The 19,542-nt window shown below is 39.6% G+C and overlaps 2 protein-coding genes across 6 annotated transcripts in view; one reads left to right on the top strand and one right to left on the bottom strand.

The window, feature by feature from the left end:
* Nucleotides 1-203: 203 nt before the first annotated feature.
* On the bottom strand, nt 204-11,075 carry rnf170 (ring finger protein 170). Of its 3 annotated transcripts, none has more exons than XM_082171585.1 (7): nt 10,926-11,075; nt 9,483-9,643; nt 9,327-9,402; nt 7,511-7,619; nt 6,690-6,763; nt 5,921-6,052; nt 204-3,121 (listed from the first exon to the last, which is right to left on the bottom strand). In XM_082171585.1, the coding sequence occupies exons 2-7, from the start codon at nt 9,617-9,619 to the stop codon at nt 2,852-2,854; spliced, it is 798 nt and encodes a 265-aa protein (XP_082027711.1). In that variant the 5' UTR covers nt 9,620-9,643; nt 10,926-11,075; the 3' UTR covers nt 204-2,851. The 3 variants fall into 3 exon arrangements, with proteins under 3 accessions (XP_082027711.1, XP_082027713.1, XP_082027712.1); XM_082171587.1 differs by lacking the exon at nt 10,926-11,075 and adding an exon at nt 10,253-10,917; XM_082171586.1 differs by lacking the exon at nt 10,926-11,075 and adding an exon at nt 9,792-10,202.
* Nucleotides 11,076-11,412: 337 nt separating this feature from the next.
* The window catches only part of hook3 (hook microtubule-tethering protein 3), a 41,377-nt gene continuing 33,247 nt past the window's right edge, over nt 11,413-19,542 (top strand). For 2 of the 3 annotated variants that reach the window (XM_082171571.1, XM_082171572.1), the window contains exons 1-2: nt 11,414-11,683; nt 19,495-19,542. The exon at nt 19,495-19,542 is cut by the window's right edge and continues 38 nt beyond it. In XM_082171571.1, coding sequence (XP_082027697.1) covers nt 11,627-11,683; nt 19,495-19,542 — 105 coding nt within the window. In that variant the 5' untranslated portion in view covers nt 11,414-11,626. Of the gene's footprint in view, nt 11,684-19,494 lie in introns of all 3 variants that reach the window. The other variant, XR_014206448.1, reaches the window with a different exon arrangement.

Below are 19,542 nucleotides of genomic sequence, written 5' to 3'. Positions count from 1 at the left end.
CACATTAAACACTCATTACTGACACAAACCAGAGCCATCGCAACTCATGCAGGAGTGAATGCTGGGTAACAGCTGGATTCAGCACCACACACACACACACACACACACACACACACACACACACACACACACACACACACAATTCAGTACAAAATGCTTTTCGAATTACACTTCCAACCCTGAGGTAGAAACAGACATTTGAATTAAGGAAGTACATTTTTTTTTTTACTGAAATCTAAACAAATTCAAAAATTCCAATTCATTAAGTAACACCAATAAGTGAAAATATTTATTTTTTAAAACAAAAGACACACTTTGAATGACAGCACGGTTTGGCAGTTTTTGTGACATTGAAGAACACATCATTTCCCAGAATGCATTACCTGCATAATTTCTCTGAGGTCAAAGGTCACGCATGGCACTGTGTTCAGTCATGTACTTACAGCTCCAACATCTCACATTTCAATCAGGTATCAGTTATCTTTTCAACTGGCTTTTATATTCATATTTTTCATTTCAGTTCCAGTTTTGGTTATTTTATGTGCTTTTGTCAATTTGTGATTTTTATATATTTCTAATTCTTTTTTAATTAGTCAGTAATTCAACTTATTTCCATCTTTTTTTTCAGCTTTCACCAATTAACAACAATATGTTGTAGTAGGGTTAGGGTTAATGATAATAATACTGACACGAACACAAACAATGCTAATCCAGCTGCAACACAACACTATTCATACATGGAATTATGTATTAAGCTTTCATCTCTTTTATTATTTTATCAAAGCAAAAGCCACTAGAGGCTGAACACGACATCATAAGATTTTAAAATATGATTTCAAAGAGCAGAAACAGTGAAATGAGGCTTTACTAAGATTTGAGGATAAAATCTCCCATTACTCCCAAAACGCATTCTGGTGATTTTTCCTGCAAAGCCGCTCATTCCCTCATTCCCTGGTGGAGCGACTGGAATGTTCAGTGACAGCTGAGTTTAATCACGTGTGGTGAGATCGACGCGCCTCTGCTGCCCCCTGCTGGTCAGCACCAGCACGCGCGCGCACACACACACACACACACACACACACACACACACACACACACACACACACACACACACACACACACACACACACACACACACACACACACACACACACACACACACACACACACACACACACACACACACACACACACACACACACACACACACACACACACACAGACAGACAGACAGAGACAGAGAGACACAGACACAGACACACACACACACTCTTGTACATCTATCTATTTGAGGACATTCATTGACACAATTCAATCTCTAGCCGCTTACCCTAACCTTACCCATCACAACTAAGTGCCTAACCCGACCCCTGACCCTAAACCTCATTATAACCTTATCCCTAAAACCAAGTCTTGACCCTCAAACAGGCCTTTAAAGGCTCTCAGAGACTGAGGACCGGCCAACATGTCCTCACTTTACTCTCTCTGTCCTCACTCCAGTGGTCTAACACTCAAACTGGTCCTCACAGAGATAGTTGTACAAGTACACACACACACACACACACACACACACACACACACTCTGCAGAAGCTCATCTAACCCTTAACAGGAATGATTGTGGTTATTTTGAACTTCTACAAGGAAACCTCAGAGTCGAGCGCTAGTCAGTGACAGCCTCACATTGAACATGCAGACCCTGATTATATGATTATATCGTCATAAGAGGATTATTTGGGGTGTATAATCACACATATGCCCTTGACACGGAGAACTCAGCGCTGATCCGATAGTAAAATGCCTCATTCATAGAACAGACTGTCATTAGTAGTTAAACTCGTCATGAAATAGAAGTTGCGCTGGTCTTCTCTCCTCTATTGTGTTGTATATCGAGTGAAGCGCTTCAGGAACGAGAACACATGTGGGCGGGGCTTGACTGTGTCCGTGAGAATTGATTGGATGGTTGAGGTTTGCTATTGGCTGATCTCATCTGAGAGTGACAGGTTATAGCCCCGCCCACATCATCAGAGAAGAGAAGAGATGCTGCAAGAGGAACTTATTCTCATTCAACATTATTAACACAATAATGATGTGCACCTGTAAATCATTCAGAATAAACACTGTAATATTCCAATAAAAACACAAGAATTGTTTGTTTTGATTTCATAAGGACTTTAAGCTGAGAAATTGTAAACACAACAGTTTCCTCTAAGCCTGGATAAACGTGTCGATCTCAGAGTCAGCGAACAGAACCAATGAGGAACAGTTTCATGAGCATTCTGGTAATTATCCTGTTCCTCACTTCCTATGCAATAAAAGCCAAACAACAACAACGAGATATCGTGCTGCTTTATCAGAGGACGACGAATGAAGGCGTTTTATTGTAAAAACACGCTTTTCTCTTTCTAATGTAGTAGTTTGTAACACTTCAAAGGATCATCAAGTAATTCAACATTGCATTTGTCAGAATCTCTTTAATGCAAACGTCGGCTCAGTTTGATTGACAGGCTGAAACTCTTCTTCAGCTCCGTCATGTTTCGGTGTTTGTGTGGAGAGAGAACAGCAGGTTCATGAGCTGAACGTGTTCTTATGAAGTAAAGGTCTGAATCTCCAGCTGGAGATGTTGTTCATAAAGTGAAGCAGGACAAGCTGGAAATCCACAGAACAAAAGCTATTATTATTATAAACACAATAATGATGTGCACCCATAAACCCTTGAGGCGTTTGCTCGACGAGTCCGACTTTGGGTTGTGCTGAGAACAGAGATTTATGAGGTTTAATCGAACGTGTTCTTATGAAGTAAAGGCGTCTGGGTCTTTGGAGATGTTGCTCAGTGAAGCGGGTCGCCGGTCCTCATCCGGCCAGTCTCTGGGTCACCACCTCACGGTACATGATGGAGATGTAGATGAAGAGCAGGAGGATGACGAAGAAGTCGTCGAGGAAGCCCAGCAGACCCACGACCCCCTCGGGGATGAAGTCGAGCGGAGACGCCAGATACACCAGCGCTCCCAGCAGAACCAGCAGGATCCGCAGCCGGAACATCCAGAACAGGCCTCCCACGGAGAACACCTCTCTGAAGGCGTGCCGGAGCAGCGTGGGGACGTCCCGGAGCCGGTCCAGCAGCTGCACACACACACACACTTAACATCTGGGACACTGAGCCAATGCAAACATGCAGTCATTCAGCCGTACTCACACTGCCGTCCAATCAAACGCGCTCTAGAATGAGAACGCCTCGCCCCCTGAGACCACATGACCCGTTACACTCACAGCAAACAGTGTTCTTCCCTTTATACTGTTAGCGAATAGATGAATATGTAAATATGTGCCGTGCTCTTTCCTCTCAATACTGTCAATCACCCTCATTGGTGATTGATCACAGCAGAGTGATAATTATATAAGATATAATATCTTAATCATTTATTATTATAGAAAGAAAAACAGAGGCATTTGATTCTGCTGATTTCAGTATATTGAAATCTAGACTCAAATCAACAGGACTGTCAATCACACTATCTCCTGTCAATCACACCATCTCCTGTCAATCACACCATCTCCTGTCAATCACACCATCTCCTGGTGTATCTAGAGAACCCTTCAGTGGACACGAACACGACGTGTGTGAACGCGAGGTCATAGATGATGAGGGGTGTTCCTCAGGGCTCGGTTTTGGGACCTTTACTTTTTATTATCTATATTAATCATCTTGATTTTAACATTAGAAATGTACGTTTTCATTGTTCATGCTGCCGACGCAGTGATTTATGGCAGTGCACCCGAATGACATCAAGCTGTGTCTTTCCTGCCGTCTCCTTCCATGTGCTTTGATGCTTCGATTTGACTTTGAAAGCTAATAAAACTAAAGTCATGTTATTTCCACGATCAAAGAAACAAGCAACAAATCTATCATCAGTGGTTAGAAACTAACAGGGAACAGAAGTTGAGACAGAATACAGATATCTTGGTTTTATATTTGATGAATCTCTATCTATTAAATATCATGTAAATCAACTCAAACTGGGGTTTTATTTTAGAAACAAAGGCTGTTTTTCATGTTAGTTTCTTCCACCTTCATCACAGCTCTTGATTACGGAGATGTTTTGTATAAATTGACTTCTATGTTCCTTAGACACGCTTTATCACGGTGCGTTCGGGTTTATAACGAATAGTAATTTCAGAACTCATGATTGTGAGCTGTATAATAGAGTATGTTGGTCTTCACTGCACTGGTACCCGCATGTTTACACATCAGTTTTGCCTTTATATCTTTGTTCCTTCAACCCTTCCAGGTCCGTCTGTACGAACTGAGTTAGGAAAACAAGCTTTGGGTTTGCAGCCGCACACAGTGATCCAACACTGGACCAAATGATTTGAAGATGCAGACTTGAGTCAGTGGTCGGTGAGGAGTTAAAGGAAGAATCTGCATATATTTTTACATGTGTAAAGATATTGTGGTGTTTTATAACTGTATCATTGTCACTTCTGAAAAATAGATTTTTCGGTTTTTTTTTACCTGGTTAAAGGACAATAAATAAATCAACTGAAGATGTACACCTCAAAGAAGGCGGAGCTTCAGAGCCACACCCACCCATTACATCATCACCACGGACCAATGGGAGTTCAGAGGGTTGTACCAGCCAAGAGAACTTTTATGATGATGATGGGTTTCGAACTCCAAACTAACTTCGTTCGGCCTGATTTTGATGGATGACGTCAGTGATTTCGCCTGCAGTGTATCGAGGCCATGACAACATCCAGGATTAAATCAGCATTATTACTCAAACTGATCTTCCCAGACATCGACTGATTGTGACGGCAGTGAATGTTGTTGGCCTGTGTTCGTAAAATAAGCCCAGTTCCACCACATAAGAAAAATTAACCCTCATTCTTCCCTCGCACTTTGTAACTCATCTTTCCCTCACGAGTCAAAATGACCCTAACCCTAAAATTATATATTTATTTTTTTTGTCCAGAAAGCTTATTTCATTTTGCCAAAAAAAAAAATGCAATTTTTATAGGCAATTTTTTTGGAGATTTTTTATTTACCTTTAAATGACTAGATTTGATCAATAAATAATAAATAAATAGTAATTTAAGCACATTCCTCACATTCTTTCAACTTTCAAAATAACTCATAATTTCATGAATAACCCTTTTAATTCAGCTCTAAATATCTTACATTGTAAGAGGTTTGCCGACCTCTTGTGGGAAAATAATAATATAAGATGATATTTCATGACTCTAGATGTCCTTATATCTCTATATGGAGTAAATGAGCTGTTCCTCTGGGTCCTAAAGCCAGTTTACTTCAGTGTGCATTCAGATACACATGTAGACGTTATACAATCATTTTTTGGTGAAGTTTTAGCATTTTTAGTTTGAATTTTTAGTTTTTTTTGTGAACTGAAGCGTTCCTCGTATTACATTCATTCCTAAGGGAGGCAAATTGATTTGTTACTTTTTTAAATTTCAACCACAAAACTCCTCAAATCCATTAGATTTTTTTGTGTGTATTTGTGGTTTAAGTGTGACAAAAGTCCTGGAGTCTTGGACCCTCTGATGAACACTCAATTTTTAACATTTAAAAAATATATATTTTCGGTCAAAATGACCCGAGGGAAGGATGAGGGTAAACCGTGCTTAAAGTCAAAATTATGACATACCAAGTCATAACTGACAAACTTTGTCAATTATGAGATTAAATAGTCCGAATTGAGATAAAAAGTTATGATTTTGTATGTCACAGTTTCAACTTTTTATCTCATAATTATAACTTTTTAGGTCATAATATACAAATTTACTCTCGTAATTTTAATTTAGTATGTCATAATTTTGAGTTTTAAAGTGATGATTAAGATCTCCGCTGGCAGAGACGGATCAGATGAGGAAGATGAGGAAGATGAGGACGATGTTCAGACTCACGGAGCGCGGCTGACCAGAGAACCTGCGGTTGTAATCGTTGATGTCGGTGAGGATCAGAACCGGTTCCACTTGTCCGTCTGCAGTCGCAGCGCTGGGACCAGTGTCGTGGAAGAGCGGGAACAGCAGGGTCACCTGACACACCGATAAAGGTCAAGGGTCAACACACATCTGCCTCATACAGGTTTACTGACAGGATTACGATCAGGGTCTGAAACTAACACCCGCCAGATGCAGATAAGACAAATCTGTGCAGATTTAGCACAAATACTCGTGAGTCATCATGATATATTAAATACAGCGTATTGCACAGAATCTGCTCATATCTGCTTACCTGAACACACACGTCACTACACAACATATAACGGTGCGCATGTTCATGTGCATTGAAGCAATAGTGACGATTATCCTACATTTCTTAGATGTTCTTTGTACTGTATTTGAACACATAAAACACAGTTTTGGGGAAAAGGATGAGGATGAAAGAGGAAGAGGAGATGCTGGATGACAGGACTTTATTTGAATAAGAACTGAATGTTTGAAATCCAAATGTATAATATATAAGCTGTAATGTAGTTAATCTGGTTTCTTCTTCTTGGCTAGCTGAAGTTCTGAATGGCCGGTAACTCAAACATTTTGTAGCCAAATTGGCTGGTGAGTGAAAAAGTTAATTCCAAACCCTGATTATGATGCTTTAAGCCACTGATGCGAGCGCAGAACTGAGTCAAAAATATCATACAAATCATAAATCCACATCTGATCTGAGATTCACCATTTGCCTGCAGATGGGGCAGTTGATTGCGCCGAGCCACGCTCCGTAACGCCAGTACGCCACGATACACGGACCTGCGAAAGACACACACACACACGTTTCAGCAGCTCGATCGGCTCACCTGCGCTTTACATGCAACCAGATAATCCGTTAGTAATGGGACTGACGGCTCAATCGCACTGAAAAGCCTTCATGTAAAACACCTTAATCGATCCGATTGAGCTCGATCCCAGAGAGACTTCGCTCCGATTGAAAGAAGCGGTTTATTCCTTTTCTAATGCGATCGAGAGAGAACATGTAAACACTTGACCAGATTGAAAATCCGTAATGACTTGGTAGAAATAGCTTAATGACGTAGAAAAAACGTAACATAGAAATAACGTAATGATGTAGAAATAGTGTAGAAAAATATATCCCGATTTGAAGCTTGTGACTTGTGGGGCGGCAGTGGCTTAGTGGTTCATGTAGGTTGTCTACAAACCGGAAGGTTGGTGGTTCAATCCCCTGAACAAGTGTCGAGGTGTCCATGAGCAAGACACCTAACCCCAGCTGCTCCCGACGAGCTGGATGGCGCCTTGCATGGCTGACACCGCCGTCGGTGTGTGAATGGGTGAATGTGAGGCTATGTAAAGCGCTTTGGTGGCCATAGGTCTGTGAAAGCGCTATATAAATGCAGTCCATTTACGACATATAAACGCACACATCAACCCGATCACATGTTTAGCGTAACACTACATTCAGATTCATCAATCGGAATGAAACAGAAGCTGTGCATGTAAACCGATGTAAACCGGTGTAAACTGGTGTAAACTGGTGCTCACCGCAGAAGAGATGCCCACAGTTGGTCTCGACGGGCAGAACCGCTTGCTGGAGACACACGGGACACGACATGTCCGAGTAGAACTGATGCCTCGTCTCCGGGGACGAGCCCTGCACACACACACACACACACACACACACACACACACACCGGTTCAGAACAGCCTCACAGAAACCCTGACGTCACTGATCTCCAGTGTTGGGGGAAACTCATTACAAGTAACTTGAGTTAGGTAATCAGATTACTTTTTCAAGTAACTAGTAAAGTAACGCATTACTTTTAAAATTTACATCAAAATATCTGAATTACTTTTTCAAATGCTTTCCTATTTATTGACTGACAGCTCTCGTCCCCATGTTGAGACAAATCTAAGTGCAGAGGTGGCGTGTGTGTGTGTGTGTGTGTGTGTGTGTGTGTGTGTGTGTGTGTGTGTGTGTGTGAACATGATGGTTATTGTAGATCTAGACTAAATGTGAGCATTTCCTCATCTCACTTGCACAAAAAAAGATTCAATATTCCCCAAAATGAATAAAATCAGTGAAATGCAGAATCAGAATACTATGCAAACCTCCAATAACTAAATATGTTAAATAAAACATACATTTGTATGCATTTAATCTCACTTTATTGACCAACGTACTTGCTTCTGATCTTGCCTACTGTACTCTACTGTACGCTAACTCTACTGTACTCTACACTACTCTACTCTACTTTCTAAAAAAGTAACTAAGTAACGCAATTGGTTACTTTTTATGGGACGAACGCAATATTGTAACACACTACTTTTTAAAAGGTAACTAAGTAACGCAATTGGTTACTTTTTATGGGACGAACGCAATATTGTAACGCACTACTTTTCTAAAAAAGTAACTAAGTAACGCAATTGGTTACTTTTTATGGGACGAACGCAATATTGTAACACTACTTTTCTAAAAATAAATAACTAAGTAACGCAATTGGTTACTTTTTATGGGACGAACGCAATATTGTAACGCACTACTTTTAAAAAAAAGTAACAAAGTAACGCAATTGGTTACTTTTTATGGGACGAACACAATATTGTAACGCACTACTTTTAAAAAAAGTAACTAAGTAACGCAATTGGTTACTTTTTATGGGACGAACGCAATATTGTAACACACTACTTTAAAAAAAAGTAACTAAGTAACGCAATTGGTTACTTTTTATGGGACGAACACAATATTGTAACGCACTACTTTTCTAAAAAAGTAACTAAGTAACGCAATTGGTTACTTTTTATGGGACGAACACAATATTGTAACGCACTACTTTTCTAAAAAAGTAACTAAGTAACGCAATTGGTTACTTTTTATGGGACGAACGCAATATTGTAACGCACTACTTTTCTAAAAAAGTAACTAAGTAACGCAATTGGTTACTTTTTATGGGACGAACGCAATATTGTAACACTACTTTTCTAAAAATAAATAACTAAGTAACGCAATTGGTTACTTTTTATGGGACGAACACAATATTGTAACGCACTACTTTTAAAAAAAGTAACTAAGTAACGCAATTGGTTACTTTTTATGGGACGAACGCAATATTGTAACACACTACTTTTAAAAAAAGTAACTAAGTAACGCAATTGGTTACTTTTTATGGGACGAACACAATATTATAACACACTACTTTTCTAAAAAAGTAAAGTAACACGAGTAGTTACTTTTTAAGGGAGTAACGCAATATTGTAACATTACTTTTTAAAAAGTAACTTTCCCCAACACTGCTGATCAGCTGAGAACAAACCCTGATATGATAAACACAGGTGATAATGTTCCTACACACACACACACCTGCTCGGACTGAAGCTGTTCTCGCACCACACGCACATGCTCCTGGTTCTCCGGGTGGATCCGCTGCTGCTCATTCCTGAGAGAAGAGATTGTATCGTGTGTGAGTATGAGTGATCTGGTGTGAGGTCAGGGGTCAGAGGTCAGGTGTCGTCTCACCTGCAGAGCAGCGTCGCCAGGCCGAACAGAAAGGTCACGCTGAGCACCAGAACCAGCAGAACCGGGTCACTCACACCTTCAATGAGCGAATCTTCCTCTGGAACCAGAGAACCGTCCAAACACTCGCTCGCTTCCATTACGCCTGCTCATATCCTCCAGCTCTGTGTATAACACAACACAACATGTCACAACACAACACACACTTTCTTTCTCTCTCTCTCTCTCTCACACACACACACACACACACACTCTCTCTCTCTTTCTCTCACACACACACACTCTCTCTCTCTCACACTCTCACACACACACACACACAGATGCCGTCAGTAGCCGTGTTTCCACCGTCGGGCCAGTGCTAGCCGGGCTGTAAACGGGCGGCGGGGCTAATAGCCTCGAGACTGGAGCACTGAACCCTAAACCACTGCGTTTCCACCGTCGGGCTGAAGCTCCACAGCGCTTCACTAAAACACACCCGTAACACACCTCTCTCTGGAACAACGGCACACACACACATCATTTCACCAACTAACAGAAGTTTTTTCAGAAAGAAATCACTGAAAACTAGCGAGATAAACATGATAAAAGCGACCGTTTGCTGGCATTCTTGTTGTTTACCTAAAGATTTAAAACCCAAGCATCGATGTTTTACAATAAAAAGTGATACATTGATCATAAGTAATTAACTGTATCAAAATTGCACATTAGTCACACTAAAATAAAGTGGTTTACCGTTAGGTCTATTTCACAAAAGAAAGCGAGGACACACTTACGTATTCAGTAGAGGCTGTTTCTGTTTATTTGTAAGTTACAGGACATGTTTACATCACAGTTAGAAAGAATGATCATTCCTACAAATATGCCACCACAAACACGACCTGACGAGCTCCAGCATCTCTCCCAGGAGGATAGTTATATCCAGTCAGAGGAAGCTCTCGGGAAAGAAAAGTTGCTTTATTTAATGTTAGTCCGGTATAAAGAGACGAGACGTACTGGCAGATACAGTAAAGACATGATTGTGATAGCCATTATGATTAGTCTGATTTCTTCAAGCGGTCATATTTACTATGGTAATTTAGCGTGCATATCTTTTGCATCGTGTATAAATATTCCTGCCTCATACAGAGATCAGAATCCGGTGTGGATTCTGAAGGTATTCAAACATGAAAGTGAGTTGAGAATCTTTAATGCTGATGTTAGCCGGTATATCTCCAGACTCAGGCTAACCCCGCCTCTGCCACTCCTCAAGCCCGAGCTGGCCCGAGCTTTGGACCAAGGTATTCGGCGGGCCAGAACCCCTGTCCGTTGGCCCCGAGGAGCCCCGACGAGGCCCGAGGAAGCCCCGGAAGTGACAGTGGAAACGCGACTGGCCCTGGCACGCACTAGCACGCCCGCTTTTGGCCCGACAGTGGAAACGCGGCTATTGGCTGCTGTTCAAACACTTACATGAGAAAACACTCCCCAGTTTCAGGCCTCAAACACACTTTCGCAAAGAAAACTGTTTAGTGTGTGTGTGTTTGCGCTAATGGGCGGAATCAGTTCCGCATTCCTCCTTCAGGGGTCCTTCCTTTGGCTGGTGTGAGCGCTCGAGCGCCGCCTGTCGCTCTGGAGGACGGAACACACAACAGGCTTACTTACATTCTGAAGAGAACAGAGAAAAAAACACAATCAATATATCACCCTTATTTATCTTATACAATCACACCCCATATAAATACCTCTAAAAAAAAAACGAACAAATTTCCGCATTCGTCATCACCGGGTTAAAAGCGGTCCGTTTCACTGCCTGTCTCACTTCAAGTGTTATTGTGCGTGATTTTCTCATCCTATTTTTTCATATTTTAAAATAAATATCCTCCGTTTTTAATCCATGTCGTCACGAAAGCAGTTTTCTTCAGCGTGATTTTCCTTCAGGCATTAGGTGTCCCGATCCTGCAGGGTGGCAGCTGAAGGACCCCGTGTGTCTGAGGGAGAGTCCGCTACTGTGTGTCTGTCACCGCCGCTTTATTCAGCTAAAGCACATTTCGACACATTAATTCGACAGGATTTCTCTCATAATCGGACATTAATCGCACAGGCACTCATTTTATATATATATTCCCCCGGAGATTCGCGCGATTAAGCATCAGTTCTCAGTCCGAGCGAACATGAGCGCGCCGGAGACGGTGGACCGGGTCGAGCTGTGCGAGAGTCTCCTGACATGGGTGAGTTTAGCTCTATATCTGACATATATACATATATATTATGATATCACTATCTAGACTAACTCTCCTGTACTGATATCTGCTGCTTAATGGGGTTATGATGAGATCTGGAGCTTGATTCTATATAACTGGCTTCATCTGTTTACATTTACTCTCTCTCTCTCTCTCTCTCTCTCTCTCTCTCTCTCTCTCTCTCTCTCTCTCTCTCTCTCTCTCTCTCACACACACACACACACACACACACACACAACCCTCTGCATTTTTACATTTTCCAGAAAACTCATTCTGTTCTGATTTATAAGCTTGTATCTTCACTTTAGGTCCTCGTGAGTGTGTGTGTGTGTGTGTGTATTCATGTTTAAGTCCCCAGCAATATAGAAAAACAAATATATAAAGCGATTAATGATTCCTGTCACGTTAAAGCACTATAGTCTCAGCAATTGTAGTATCCAGTCTTACTCTCTGATTACTGTAATATCACAGTAATAACCTGATCTGTGGCCGGTTATAAACGACTCGCACTAGAATGACAAGTTATGCGTCTGATTCCTGTAGTGCTGCTCATAATAACTGTGAGTTACAGGGAAAGGTGTATTGTACTGTATATAATACTGTACAGTGAGTGTCCGAGTGTCTGACGCACTGGTAGTCTCTGCTGCTGGTGGAACTGGACTCAGACCAGTACAGGGCAAGAGCCGCTACTGTAATCTACTGTTCTGTTCCTGAAACTACAGTAATCCACACATTACATCAGTTCAGATTATACAGAGTTTAGTAGTGCACTGACCTCAGATCAGCTGATTATAGAGATGATTGAGTGACTCTGATCACCTATTGATCATTGATTGATTGATGACTGTCTGTTCAAGCATCTGATCATGTGAGAGAGAGTGAGTCAGAGTCTCTCTCTCTCTCTGTGTGTGTGTGTGTGTGTGTGTGTGTGCGCGTGTGTGTTCAATTGTAATTGATGACTGTTGAGCTGATTAAACTCACCGAGAATAATGTGTGTGTGTGTGTGTGTGAGTGAGAGTCTATGTGTGTGTGAGAGAGAGAGAGAGAGAGTCTCTGTGTGTGTGTGTGAGTGAGAGTCTGTGTGTGTGTGAGAGAGAGAGAGAGAGTCTCTGTGTGTGTGTGTTCAGTTGTAATTGATGACAGACACACACTACAGGTTCAGTGTGTTGAGCTGATTAAACTCACCGATAATGTGTGTGAGTGAGAGTCCGTGTGTGTGTGTTAGGGCTGTCAAAATTGCTCAAAAATGACGTTCGAATATTCCCTCTAAAAAACACACGAATATTCGAACTATTCGAACATCTGGTTGCGCATTTTGTCAATGCGCATTACGCATCCTGCATTACGTCAATAACAGGACAAATTAATACAAAGAGACATACATAACTACTTGTATAGGTAGTTAATTTAAGTTTAAACATATTTGACAATGTATTACCAACACAAAACCAAGTAAATAAACTAATGGCCAAGACCGCAGACCTCAGTCTCGCTCACTCACAGGTATTCTCTCTCTCTCTCTCTCTCTCGCGCCCTCGCGCTCTCTCTCTCTCTGCGCATAACGGTTTAAATGAACAACAATAAGCACATGTTCAGTGCTGATCAAGAGTTTTGTGCAAGCAATTTAAGGTCGCGACTCTTGTCCCAAATATAGCAGGCTTCATTCAGTGATTGAAACAAATTTATTAACATTAATTGAAGTTTTACAGTACAGAACCGACATTGAAAGCTCAGAGCGAGCTGTGGGAAACATGGAACTTTTCTGTTTAACGTTAAATAAAATGAGGCACACAATTCCGAGAAATGTGACAACAAAGAACTTTTACCCTGAGGTTCATCAAAAATAAAGTGCTATTAAAAAAGAAAAAGGCTACTTACATTATTGGTGCTTGTATTAAAAAAAGGAAAAACTGACTGCAATTTATTCCATTGTCTTTTAGTGCACTGTCGACTTTCAGCAGTGACGCTGTGCTAGACAGTGCGACTCGTGTGACCTGTCCCTCAGGCAGCGCGCCTCTGCTTCCGCGGGCGTGTTTTTCCATATTCGAAATTCACATTCGAATATTAATTTTCACGTTCGAATTTCTGTTTTTTAAAACTATTCGAATATATATTCGAATTTAGAATATTCGTTGACAGCCCTAGTGTGTGTGTGTGTGTGTCCAGTTGTAATTGATGACAGACACGCACTACAGGTTCAGTGTGTTGAGCTGATTAAACTCACCGATATTAAGTGATTGTTGTGTGACAGTCAGTTTAGCACTGGTTAGTAACGAGCTCTCGTGTGTCTCCTGATCCGCGCGCTGCTGTGTGTGTGTGTGTGTGTGTGTGTGTGTCACAGCTATCCCAGCATCCTCCTGAAACATCCAGCTCTGGTCATGTTGAGTCTGATGACACACTCGGCTGGAGATCAGCACTATTTCTAACATCACAAACAGAGTCAAGACATGAAATCAAACAGATTTAAAGATGTCACATAATGTGCATTATTATTATTATCCCACTGTCAGAGTTTATAATGTCATGATTGAGAAACACAACAGGACATCAGAAGTAGGGCTGTCACTTTTGAGAAAAATCTAATTTGAACGGGTATCAAATATCAAGCAATGTATTCGAATATCTACGATCATCGAGGATGCGTAAGTAAAACTACCTCATCTTTAAAAGTTACCGTATTTTCCGGACTATAAGTCGCTCCGGACTATAAGTCGCTCCGGACTATAAGTCGCATCAGTCAAAAAATGCGTCATGAAGAGGAAAAAATCACATATAAGTCGCACTGGACTATAAGTCGCATTTATTTAGAAATTTATTTCACGAAAAAAACGATGTTAGGAACGTGACAGTTCTCCGTTACTGAAAGCTCTGAAAGCGGCACTAAAGACTGCTTTAAAACTTTCACAGAGACCTCAAGCAGAAGCCTGTCTTTAAATTTAATTTCGTTTTGTATTAATTGTATCTTAATTTTAATCAATGTTTCATCAACCAATTGCCTGGATTTAATAAATAAGATAGCATAAATATAGTAGACAATAGATAATCAGGACACGGAGGCGCCGGCGCGTGAACTGGAGCTCGTCTCATAAATGAACCGAAACTCAGCGTATGAGGTAGCCTACTCGCCTCACAGACCTGAGACATGTATAGAGAGCTTGAAATGTCTACTTTTAAACAGAACAATTCAAAACGAAATAAAAACCGAAGTTTATTTATAGTTATACCATATTTATATTTATATCATTATTTATTATTCATATCATATATAGATATTTCACATCATGTTCGAATGCATATTAGATTATCGAATAAAAAGTGACAGCCCTAATCAGAAGCGTGAGAAGCGATGCGTCAGACGTTCAGTGTCAGTTTAATAGACATGCATGAAAACACACACACCAGTCTATGCCTTCAAGAAGAGAAGAGCGTCACATCAGACTGACTGTCTTTGAGTGTGAGGAAGTTTCATGACATCATTTCATTCCCAGATTCTTCCATTTGTGTTAATTTTCAATAGTAATGGTTTTCAATCCGTTTTCAGTCAGCTATGGTTTAGATGTGTGTGTGTGTGTGTGTGTGTGTGTTGTGTGAGAGTGAGTGTGTGTGTTAGTGTTGTGAGCGTCAGCTATGGTTTCAGATGTGTGTGTGTGAGTGTGAGTGTGTGTGTGTGTGTGTGTGTGTGTCTGTGTGTGAGTGTCAGCTATGGTTTCAGATGTGTGTGTGTGTGTGTGTGTGAGCGTCAGCTGTGGTTTCAGACTGAAGGGAAGCAGCGCTGTGATTTACTGCTGATTTCTGTGCACAGCGTAACTTTGAAAAGCTAACAGTAGCTAACACATGCATGTATAGGCTACACACACACACACACACATGCACGTATAGGCTACACACCAGGGGTCTCATTTATAAAACTGTGCGTAGGAACCTTACTAAAAGTGTACGTGCGCCCGAAAGGCAAAAATGGCGTACGCAAAAAAATATTCAGACTTATAAAACCGTTCGTACGCCAGAACCTGCGCAGAATTCACTTTATAAATCCCAGTCAGCAGAAGATTGTGCGCACATGCGTCTCCACCCCGAAATAACCATATATGGAGCTTACAACGCCTAGTTTTACTATGCAGATCCTCATCTGCATATCATTTGCATATTATTATTCATCCACGTGATAACGTTTAACGGTACAAGACACATTACATTAATAAAAATCAAGTAGTTGCATATCCTTGCCTTGTTTTTGAATACATAAATCAAATAGTGTAAAATACATTTCAGAGAAAGTTTTCTCAATCTTTTCCACTGGCCGAATTGTATTTTTAATTGATTTATATTTTTTATGGAAACAGATAGGCCTTGGGCATTATTTGTACGAAACTATTTTCTCAGACAATCTGGTATTATCATGATAAGCAATTATCTCTGTGGTTAAAACATTAAAACACGTACGGAAAGATAGATAAATAGATAGATAGATAGATAGATAGATAGATAGATAGATAGATAGATAGATAGATAGATAGATAGATAGATAGATAGAAGTTAGAAAGAAAAAAATAGATAGATAGTTAGAAAGAAAGAATGATTAGTTAGAAAGAAAGAAAAGAATGAAAGATAGATTAGTTAAAAAGAAAGAAAGAAAATAGATTACTTAGAAAGAGATAGATGATAGATTAGTTGAAAGAAAGATATATTAGTTCAAAAGAAAGAATGATAGATAGATTAGTTAGAAAGATTGATAGATAGATTAGTTCAAAAGAAAGAATGATAGATAGATTAGTTATAAAGAAAGAATGATAGATAGATTAGTTATAAAGAAAGAATGATAGATAGATTAGTTTGAAAGAAAGAATGATAGATAGATTAGTTATAAAGAAAGACAGATAGATAGATTAGTTAGAAAGAAAGAAAGATAGATTAGTTATAAAGAAAGAATGATAGATAGATTAGTTCAGAAGAAAGAATGATAGATAGATTAGTTTGAAAGAAAGAATGATAGATAGATTAGTTAGAAAGAAAGAATGATAGATAGATTAGTTAGAAAGAATGATAGATAGATTAGTTCAAAAGAAAGAATGATAGATAGATTAGTTTGAAAGAAAGAATGATAGATAGATTAGTTAGAAAGAAAGAATGATAGATAGATTAGTTAGAAAGAATTATAGATAGATTAGTTAGAAAGAATGATAGATAGATTAGTTAGAAAGAAAGAAAGAATGATAGATAGATAGATAGATAGATAGATAGATAGATAGATAGATAGAAAGATAGATTACTTAGAAAGAGATAGATAAATAGATAGATAGAAGTTAGAAAGAAAAAATAGATAGATAGTTAGAAAGAAAGAAAGATAGATCAGTTAGAAAGAACGATTGATTAGTTAGAAAGAAAGAAAAAAGAATGAAAGATAGATTAGTTAAAAAGAAAGAAAGAAAGATTAGTTAAAAAGAAAGAAAGAAAATAGATTACTTAGAAAGAGATAGATGATAGATTAGTTGAAAGAAAGATATATTAGTTAGAAAGAATGATAGATAGATAGATTAGTTCAAAAGAAAGAATGATAGATAGATTAGTTTCAAAGAAAAAATGATAGATAGATTAGTTTGAAAGAAAGATAGATAGATAGATAGATAGATAGATAGATAGATAGATAGATAGATAGATAGATAGATAGATAGATAGATAGATAGATTTGGAATGGTAGTTTAATTGAGTCTAGGGCTTCAGGGATTTTAGATTTGAGTTTTTGGCTTGTACACTAATGGGCCACCGTAGTCTTGGCTCAATTTGAGCATTCTGCAATGAAAGTCAATGGGATTTTTATGATGTTTAATATTCATTTTTAAGAAAACTGAAAGTCAAATCAGTCTGAAAAGATATAGCACACCAAGTCAGAACAGTCTGAAGGTCTGGCCCGAGTTTGGAGTTTGTAGAGTTAAAGCTCTAGGAGGAGTTAGTGTCCCAAATTTCTGAGTAAGAAGAAAAATAATAAGTTTAAATAGGATTTCAGTAAGTTGGCTTTCTCAAGCCAACTTAATAAATGCACTTGATGAGCAGAAGAGACTCATTCTAAAAACACTGAAAATCTTACTGATCAAAACTTGGACTGCTAGTGTACGTCACGTAAGAGAAAAGAAAGTCTCTTCTCCCGGCAGATGTGAAGCGTCTCACACACCCAACACACACATTCCTCACACACACACACACACACACACACACACACACACACACACACACACACACACAGATCAGCTGACGCGCCCATCTTCCTGTTTACTCTCCAGCTGAACCTGTGTGAGTGACATCATCAGAACCAGATGTTAATCTGAGTGTGTTTTCGGCTCCTCTGTTTCCTGAGACGAGGGCGTGTTTTCCTGAGTCCTGAGTTAGCATGATGCTAGTGATGAAATCTGGTGGCACAATAGGGCTTTGTGTTGATGCTGGAGTCTGACTGTGTTTGACCTTGTGCTGCGGACGCCCAGAAAGCCCTGTGGAGCTGTGGAGACCAGCAGTGGACCAGCAGAGCTGAGGCTTAGTGCAGATTACAGTGTCATTGCACAAGCTCAAGTGAAGGCAGCCTGTGTGTGTAGTGGACACTTGAGCTCAGGACACACACACTTGAGTTTCCCAACTCGTCATGTGACCTGCGATTACAGCGCTCGGTCCTGTAGTGGATCTGAACTGATGAAGCTCATCTAGAGCCTATAAAATCACTTTGATTTCTCACAAATTAAATTTTTTCTGTTTTAATTTGTATGGATTCCATGGTCATAAATGATGCCGTCTGAAACTGTATAGTAGTCTCTACATTTGGTTTGAAACGACCGGTAAAAAAGTATTTTCTATATAACATTTGGTTTGCTACATTTTTCTAAATGTCATAATCATTTGTTAACAAACAAGTATTCATTACGTCAGTGAGCTCACTGTTTCTTATGGAAGCTTGTTTCCGCCACAGAATAAAACATTTGAAAAGATAATTGCGACTTTTTATCTCAGAATTGCGAGATAGGCCTATAAAGTCAGAATTGTGAGATATAAAGTCCAATTCTAAGGATTTTTTTTTTTTTTTTACCTTGGAATAGTTTATATCTCACAATTCTTACTTTATATCTCACGATTCTGACTTATCTCGCAATTGCGACTTTATTTCTCACGACTCTGACTTATCTCGCAATTGCGACTTTATTTCTCACGATTCTGACTTATCTCGCAATTGCGACTTTATTTCTCAGAATTGTGACTTCATATCTCGCAATTCTGAGAAAAAAAGTCAAAATTCAGAGAAAAAAAGTCAGAATTGTGAGAGAAAAAGTCGCTATTATTATTTATTTATTATTCAGTGGCGGAAACAAGCTTCCATAGTTTCTGACTTAAATTATTACAGTGTTTAATTAATACATTTTTAGCTAACTGTGATTTTGTACATTTCTGAAAGTTGAAACACATAACTTAGACAGTCACCTCTGATATCAGATCACTCTAAACTGTAATGTGGACTCATGCATTTCTGTAAAGCTGCTTTGAAACGATGAGTATTGTGAAAAGCGCTGTACAAATAAATGTGAATTGAATGGAATTAATATCAATGAAGTTCAGACGTGCTACATTCGCCCTGTTGTCACTGTCATGTGACCTACACTTGCATCGAATACTATGTATAAGCACATACGAGACTGTTTTCCGCATACTATATAGTAGTAGTGTTAGTAGCTCTAGTCTCATCCGTCCTCATGTGAGCTACAGGAAGTGATGCGTCGTGTTCTGGTGCTTCTCTGATCCTCTATCGTTGTGTTTGTGTTCAGATCCAGACGTTTGGAGTGGAGGCGGCGTGTTCCACCGTAGACGAGCTG

This window comes from Leuciscus leuciscus, assembly GCF_965113295.1.
Source record: "Leuciscus leuciscus genome assembly, chromosome: 5".
NCBI classification, from domain to species: domain Eukaryota; kingdom Metazoa; phylum Chordata; class Actinopteri; order Cypriniformes; family Leuciscidae; genus Leuciscus; species Leuciscus leuciscus.
Note: the sequence above shows the minus strand (reverse complement) of the source record. Positions and strands in the feature narration are given on the sequence as shown.